This window comes from Ciconia boyciana, chromosome 2 (genome assembly GCF_034638445.1).
Source record: "Ciconia boyciana chromosome 2, ASM3463844v1, whole genome shotgun sequence".
Classification (NCBI taxonomy): domain Eukaryota; kingdom Metazoa; phylum Chordata; class Aves; order Ciconiiformes; family Ciconiidae; genus Ciconia; species Ciconia boyciana.
In genome coordinates this window covers 1,869,917-1,877,792 of record NC_132935.1, presented here as the reverse complement: position 1 = coordinate 1,877,792, position 7,876 = coordinate 1,869,917, and the positions used below count along the sequence as shown (strand labels likewise).

The 7,876-nt window shown below is 52.3% G+C and overlaps 1 protein-coding gene across 1 annotated transcript; it reads right to left on the bottom strand.

The window, feature by feature from the left end:
- Positions 1-583: 583 nt before the first annotated feature.
- On the bottom strand, positions 584-7,501 carry LOC140647329 (lymphocyte antigen 6E). Its single transcript, XM_072851810.1, has 3 exons — positions 7,341-7,501; positions 2,518-2,637; positions 584-1,405 (listed from the first exon to the last, which is right to left on the bottom strand). Exons 1-3 carry the CDS (start codon positions 7,390-7,392, stop codon positions 1,197-1,199), a joined length of 381 nt encoding a protein of 126 aa, XP_072707911.1. The 5' UTR covers positions 7,393-7,501; the 3' UTR covers positions 584-1,196.
- Between the last annotated feature and the right edge of the window lie 375 nt (positions 7,502-7,876).

Below are 7,876 nucleotides of genomic sequence, written 5' to 3'. Positions count from 1 at the left end.
GCAGGATTGGCAGGTTTGGTGGTGAAGTCACCTTCTGCAGTCCACATGCACCATCAGCCCATCAGCCAGGGATTGCAGGTTGAACCTGAAGATCTGAGTATCGATATCTTTGCCTCTGACTTCACTAAATTTTGCAAACAGACCTGTTGCCCTGGATCATTTAGGTATCGATGTTACTGTCTATCACCATGAGAAGTCCAAAGTGGGGAAATCGAGGCACCAAGTCTTTGTAATATGCAGACTAATTTTTAGAGGTCCTTTTCCCAGTGCACTTGCTCCATTAGGAGTAATGGTGTTGACTCAGACCCCAATAACTGGCATTTTTCACTAAAATGCACCTGGAAAACACGATTCCCAAGAGAGGTGAAACAAGCTGGCCCAGGGGTGTTTATCAGAAAGGACAGGGACAGGGAGAAGATGGACTTGCTGCTCAGAGGTGAACTGGAAGGAATGCTGAGATGAAGCACTCAAAAGCCGCTTGAGAGGGTAAGAGGCCCTCGTGCTGGGCGTAGTATTTGGATTTCTTCTAAGAGTGTTTCTAATCTCTCTGGAGCAAGGAAACACACATAGCACACGTCCCATCTCAGGTAACAACAGGAGCATGTTTATTCATGTCTGGCACTTACAGAGCTCAGAGGGACAAGGTACATGTCATTTGTTTTCCAGAAAAGTCAGCCCAGGATCGGAAGAAATGAAACGATTTTATAAAAAGAGACTGCAGCTGCAGGGGCCGGGAATGTGTCTCCCTTTGGGTCATGCATTCCCAGTGCCCGGACCACCCATGTGCTGGGGGCATGCTGGTGCCAGGCACCTCCGCAGAGGCGAGAGGCAGGAACGTCTGAACACTTGACCGGGTGGTACCTGGGGTTAATCGGTTCTCGGCAAGTCCCAGCCTTGTTTTAACCAACCTTAGAAACGAGGGGGGGTACTAGGTATAAAAGCAGAAACCCTTCCAAAACGATCCACCTTTGCCAAGGAAGTGTGAGAGTGCAGTGGGGTATGTCCACAGAAGGAGGAGAACAGCTTGGCCAAACCACCCAGGTCTCCGATGCTGGAAGAGCATAAAGTCTGGGAAACAACCACCTTGGAAGCCTGCTGAGAAGTAGAGAATCTCCTTGCAGACGGCGACAGAGAAGATATTGGCTAATGAGACCCGCGACAGCCCGTGGAAGACGGCTCTTCCTTGGCCAGCGCCATCACTCGCGAGCCCTGAGGATGTAGATGAAGCTAACGAGGACCCCCAAGGCCAGGACCGTGTAGCTGGCTTTCACGCTGCTGGAACCGCTGATGTTGCAGAGGAAGGAGTCGCAGCAGTAAACAGAGGCAGCTGCTATGCCAAGGTTAATCCCGGCACTGGGGCAAATGGGAGAGCATCCTTTGGAGATGGACTGGCCAGACTTGCCGCCTGAATGTAGGTTGGGGCAGGAGGAAAGGAAGAAAAGCAAAAAGGAGATGGGTTTAGAATGTTTCTCGGCTTTCTGATCACCTGTTCTGCAAAGGAAATAACAGCGCTAAAATAGCCGAAGCGTCACAGGTGGCACGGAGAGGATTAAGTGCTTCTTGGCATCAGGCTACGACAGTAGTCTCAGCTAGCCCACACATCTCAAGGGAACACCCATGACAACCTCCCACACAGACTCTAGAGACCATGCAACACCCCAGGGACAGCCCTTTCAGGCTGTCAGCCAAAGTTTGGCCACTACGGCTCCCGTGAAGAATCTCAAAAATCCCACTCGAGCTTGACCCTGGGACTCCTCGAGCAAGACAGGGAGCACGGGGCATACAGAGCACCAGGGAGGCACGCATGAGCGAAGGCTGCATTTCAAGCATTAGCTGCGAGAGAGGTGCAGCCCACATTTAACAGCAGGAAGTAGGAAACCATTAACACTGTGCTAAGACGACAGGTTTATAAAAGCTCCTGGCTTCCATTTGTACATGCATGACCTGCCCACGTTGTGGACCGTGCAACTCGGGCATGCAACAGCCCTCCCTCCTGCAAGGGAGAGCAAGGCAAGCCAGGCTGGGCTCTGGGCTCTGCAATGGAGCCAGGAGACCTGCCAGAGCAGCCTGCTTCCCTAGGAGCAGCAGCCAGGAAGCACAGATTCCCCCAGATCTTTCCTGGCATGTAGGGAGGAAACCTGCAAATCTCCCTTCCTGGCAACCCCATCTCATCCACGGAGAACAAAGAAGCAAAGGTGGGACTCAGGGATGAACAACCTGAACACAGGACAAAAGCAGGAAGGGCAACCCTGGAGCTTTCCTATGAAGGAAGCCTGCAGCATCCTCCACACTTTCACTTACTCATCAGCAACCTCCCCGCCCCCACTTCGAAATTCCCCTCGGACTCCTGGCATCAGTGCAGGCACGTGGGCTTTAACGTGACTCCGTCTGGCAGCACGTCCCTCAAAACTCCCTTTCCCCTTTTCCCAGCCAAAGGAAGGAAAGCCTTCTTGCAGCTCAGCAGGTGACCCAGGAGAGCAGCCAAGAGGGGCAGAAGAAGGTCCCGTCACCACTCACCAATTCCCACTCCAACATACGTCGTCACACAATGGTTTTCATTCTCCCCGCACCTGACAGGCTTCAGGCAGGCCCAGTTGGAGGATGCATCCGAGCACGAAAAGCAGATGAGCGTGTGGGCTGCAAAGGAAAGGCACACCTCAGTTAGAGGCTGGTGGGGAGACCTCCCTGCTGTGCACCTCTGACACATGGCACGCATCACATCTGGCCACAGACATGCTTGCTATTCCATCTGTATCAATCTGCAATAGGTTTTTTCCCCAAAAAAACTGGCTAAGCGAAGGGTTCAAGCATAAGGGATACATTTCGAGCTCTTGGCAGGATCAATTGTCAGCTAAAGCCTCAATACAACCACAGGTCAGCCTGGTACTTTATGGCATGCTCCTGTTTGCACCAAGAGCAGGTTCAAGCCACAGCTGCCAACTAGAAACTAAACAATTAAGGCAAGTTCAGGCCTACAATATGGAGCCTGAGATTTGGGCCTATTCAGCTCAGCTACCGTGGACACTGATGGGAAATGCTCCAGGTGTGACCATGGGTTCAAGCTTTCTGTGACCTGCCTTTGGCAACAGGGCACAAAGCTCAGGCTATGCTTGAGATAGCACACATGGTGGAAACAATTTCTCAGCTAGAGCAAGCTCAGTGTGGCAGCAAGACCTGTAAGGATTTGCACTATCCCACTACCCAGGGAGTCATAGCACTATGAAGGCAGCATATGCAACGAACCTTTTTAATCTGGAGCAGGGAGATAGCAAAAAAAAAGCATGCCTTCCTCCATGGCAGGTCCCCTAAAATGGTCTACCCTACACCAGCAGTATGGACTGCACCAGCTAGCTCCCATCCCTCATCCTTCAGATCTGCCCAAGAAAGAGGAAAGATTGGAAAATAGCATTCAGTGGTGGGAAATGGTTGCAGAAACTGCCTGGACCAGTGACTCAGCAGGGACATAGGCACTTTGCAGTGGACAGATGAATTGCTCTGTATTCTACATACAAGAACATCACATCCACACTGCAATTGTTGACCTACATATGCAGACAGATCATGTCTGTTCCCAGTGTTTCACGGGCTCTGATTTTTGAGCACTCAGACGGCAAGCCCTTCCATGAGGCACTGCGTTTCTATTCTGTGTTTACAGGATGCAAAACAGAGCGGGGGCTGATTCAGGATGGGAAGTGCATGGCAGCATCATTCCTGCTCCTATCTCTTTCAGCCCCACCACAAACAGATTATCCTAAGGAGGTGAAGTCAGTGAAGCCCTGGGAGAGCTTGCTTGAGGTTCAGCAGTCCCTGTCATGGAGTATTCTGAAGAACACGTTGGACAAATATTGTTCAGCAGCTGTCCCACTTTGCCATGGGACTGCATGACCTCTTGAGGTTCTTCTCAGTCCTGTTTCTCTCAGGAAAAGAAAAGCGTTTTAGGGGAAAATTGAGATAAAAATAACAATTGTGCTCTGAGGAATGACTTTTGAGCAGCCACAGCCAAGGCAGGGGAAGAAAACAAAAATTTAATCTCAGGGAAATGGATTAAAGCAGGTTAGTGGGAGATCCTGAATGTCACATCAGGGCAGCCAGATGACTATGCTTTGGAGACGAAACCAACACCACGACCCCCTAGGCAAGAATTTCCTGGACTGTCTCATACATCCTCCAACGATCAGCAGTCTGCCAACGATCCTAGCAACGAAACAGAGTTACCTAAGCATGCCAACGCAGCAGCCACAACCTATACACAGCACCCAGGATTACAGGGCCACCAGTTGAGTCAAAAGCCCCAGGAGAGATTTGTCAGTGGACCTTGCTTCTGGATCTAGGAGACGGGGAGGAGGATGGAGCCAGCCTTTGAGCCTACAGGCTGTCATCATCCCTTGCTGAGCCCTCAGAGCATTTGCATGGGTGGCATTTTTGACCTTATTGGCCAAAACTCAGTCTGGGACCTCAGAGTGAAGCCCAGCTCTCTCCTGCTCCCTTGTCCCCAAGTCAAGCCCAGCGCTCTCCTGCTCCCTTGTCCCCCATGCTTCTGCTCCCAAGTCTCAGGTGACTTGTCCCAAACCCTTCTCCTTGCAACCACCCTGAGGGCAAAGTGAGGAGGCAAATGGACTCATCCCATTTCACAGGAACCATCTGCAACCAGGAATGAAGTGGATTATAGGCTTCCTGTGGCCATTATGGCAGGACATATGTCCCTATATGTATTTGCTCACTACGCTGAACGCACGAGTCGAGTGATGCAGTGCTATTCATTAAGGCTGTTGTGGTTTAGCCCCAGTCGGAAATTAAGCACCATACAGCCGCTCGCTCACCCTCCCCCCCAGTGGGGTGGGGGAGAGAATCAGAAGAGCAAAAGTAAGAAAACTCGTGGGTTGAGATAAAAACAGTTTAATAACTGGGGGAGGAAAGAAAAAAAGTAATGATAAGGAAAACAACAAGAGAGTGAGAGAGGAACAAAATCCAGGAAAAAACAAGTGATACAACCACTCACCACTCGCTGACTGACGCCCTGCCAGTCCTCAAGTAGCGATCGCTACCCCCCGGCCAACTCCCCCCAGTGTATATACTGAGCATGATGTCATATGGTATGGAATAGCCCTTTGGCCAGTTTGGATCAACTATCCTGGCTGTGCCCCCTCCCAGCTTCCTGTGCGCCCAGAAGAGCAAGGGAAGCTGAAAAGTCCTTGCCTAGTGTAAACATTACTTAGCAACAACTAAACCATCAGTGTATTACCAACATTATTCTCATACTAAATCCAAAACACAGCACTGTACCAGCTACTAGGAAGGAAATTAACTCCATCCCAGCTGAAACCAGGACAAAGGCTTAGAGGTTCCAGATACAAACACATCAGGAATATTTGTACGTGCACATAAAAGTGCCTTTAGGCATTAAATTCTCTGCCACGTGACGTAATCTACGCTTTTATCACAGCATCTCCTACCTGTCCCCATGTTTCTCTATGTCACACCTACCTATTACCCCTTGTCGGAATATAGACAAAATCTTTCCAGGAGAGATGAGTCTTTCAATGCAGTTTAAGAGAGGAAATATGCAGTCATAACTAGTGCCACTTCCTGCCCCAGCAAATGGATAACTAAATAACCCACTGCAGAGTGAAGAGAGCAAGCAGGCTGACTGGTTTAGACAAAAGGCACAAGAGGGGTGTAGAATTATTTTACGCAGCTGGAGACAGAGCAAAGAGTTGGAGCTCAAGGCTACAAAAACAGGAGGGGAAAAAAAAAAAAAAAAAAAAAGCCCAAGACTGAACAATGCAAAAGGGAAGCCTCGTTTTCACCAACTAGAAAATGCAGCGCTCTTCCACAGTAAGAATTTATGTGTTTATTTGTTTGCTGCTCAGCTCCTCTGAGGAACAAAGAGCTCCCAAAACAGAGCGGATCATTTGAGGGAATTCCTCAGATGAGGTTGAATCCATTCTCGCAAAGAGCAATGCAGGGGGGAAAAAAAAAAAAAGTCTTTAAAAGCCCGCTCTGACGCTCAGCAGCACCAGTGAAAAATGCTGTTGCTTCGGCAGCTCTTCCATTTGGTTCCTACACCGAACGCTCTTTCCTTTTCCATTGCTCTTCAACAATATCCTTATACACCATACGCCAGATCTGCAGGGCACTTTGAGCAGGGGGTAAAGCTTTTCTGCACAAGACTCCCTGGATGTGTTGGAAGCATTTGGGAATAAAGCTACCTGCAACAAACCCTTTTGCCTGGCTTAAGAACTTACTTTAAAGCTGAAAGGTTTGGGGTTTTTTTTTGGGGGGGGACATGAAACCTCTTCCTGCCTTGGCCTGGACAGCCTGTCCTCCCAGCTGGAACTGAGCACATGCCAGTTGTGCTCCGACAGAGACCCAACGCTTGAATTGCCATTTGCTTCCTGGACCCCACTGGGAGGGGGGCACAGGAAGGGCAGTGAACAACTAGTTTCTTCTCATCGGTGTCCTCAGGAGACAAGAAGGGCCCGTGTTTCCTGAGCAGGGGCTCAGAGGACCCAGAACTCTCCTGTTTGCTCTTTGTTTGGCTTCTCCAAGCATCGACATATGGAAACAATATGAGGTTTCTTGCACGGCCCCATGGAGTTTGGAGTCAGAAATGGAGTCGTCGGGAAGGCGGGGACTGCACACCCTGCGACTTGGACAACTTGCAGTTTAATAACCAGGAACAGAAAGCACGTTCTCCCCAGCTTCGGTGGCCGCCCCAAGATGCGTTCCACAGAGCATGGTCCCTTGGGGGTCACCTCCCCACAGGTTAGCCACCGCAGCCTGCCCCGAAGGATGCTGGGGGGGCGGCAGGAGCCAGGATCACGAGTGGCTCTGCCCAGACTTTGCTCCATCAGCCATTGCCGGGGATGGGCTCCATCTCCCCTCTACCCTCCTCCCCCTCGGCTACATCTCGGCCCATTTCGGCGCCGTTATCCCAGCTCGCTGCGCCGTATGGGAGAGCGGGGAGCCGGCCCTGGTCTTTGTTCGAGCTGCAACTGGGAAAAGCTCCAAAATATCTAGATGGACAGCTGAAGATGCACACCTATACATACCGGCACGGAACCCCTGAAGTTCCTGCTTCAAGAGGGACACTGCTGCGAGGCAGGTCTTGGGAAGACACCCCTCCGCCTCACCGCCAAACCCCGGGACGGCTCACCTCTGTTCCCCCAGCCCCTTTGCAACCCTCACCCCCCCTGCAAACCTCCAACTTCCAGAGCCCACCCTGAAAGACGCAGCACCACAACCTCCCGAATTTGCTCCCAAACCCAGGACTGGGGAGGGACTGGGGGACATCGGGAAGAGGTGATGGTGGCCGGGGGGAGGGGGTATCCCCCCCTTACCTCTCTCCACGCACAGCACCGCAGCCAGCACAGCGAGCAGAATCGCCTTCATGGTGCGGCGGTGGGGTCAGCGAGATGCGCAGGGCGGCTGGCTGCGCGCAGGGCTGGCGGCAGGGCCGGGCGCCGGGGGTGGAGAAAGGCCAGCGGCCCCACCCCGCGGGCCGGCCCGCGCCGCGCACCACCTCCCCCCACCGCCTCCCCGGCCCCGCCTGGTTTCGTTTCCCCGTTCCGGAGAGCCGGGGCCGGGGAAGAGGAAGGGGGGGTCGCTATGGCGCCTCGGCGTGCCAGCGGGATAGGAGCTCCGCGGGAGCAGAGCCAGCTCTCCCCTGGCCCTGCACCAAAGGCTTTTTCCATTCCCCTTTCAGGTGCCCTCTATTTCCCTGAGGGAAGAAACAGGAGGAGGAGGGCTCCCTGCATGCCGGACCCCACTCATGCACAGCCCTCTTCAAGTGCAACCCCCTGCATCCATGACTGCCTTCACCCACGAGGGCCTGCTGTGTTCATGCCTCCCTCCCGTCCTCCGTACGTCTTCATTC

Coding starts and splice junctions, on each gene's coding strand:
- LOC140647329 (XM_072851810.1), bottom strand. CDS start 7,392: ATGAAGGCGATTCTGCTCGCTGTGCTGGCTGCGGTGCTGTGCGTGGAG. Junction 2,638..7,340: donor GGTGCTGTGCGTGGAGAGAG/GTAAGGGGGGGA, acceptor TTTCCTTTGCAG/CCCACACGCTCATCTGCTTT. Junction 1,406..2,517: donor GTATGTTGGAGTGGGAATTG/GTGAGTGGTGAC, acceptor ACCTACATTCAG/GCGGCAAGTCTGGCCAGTCC.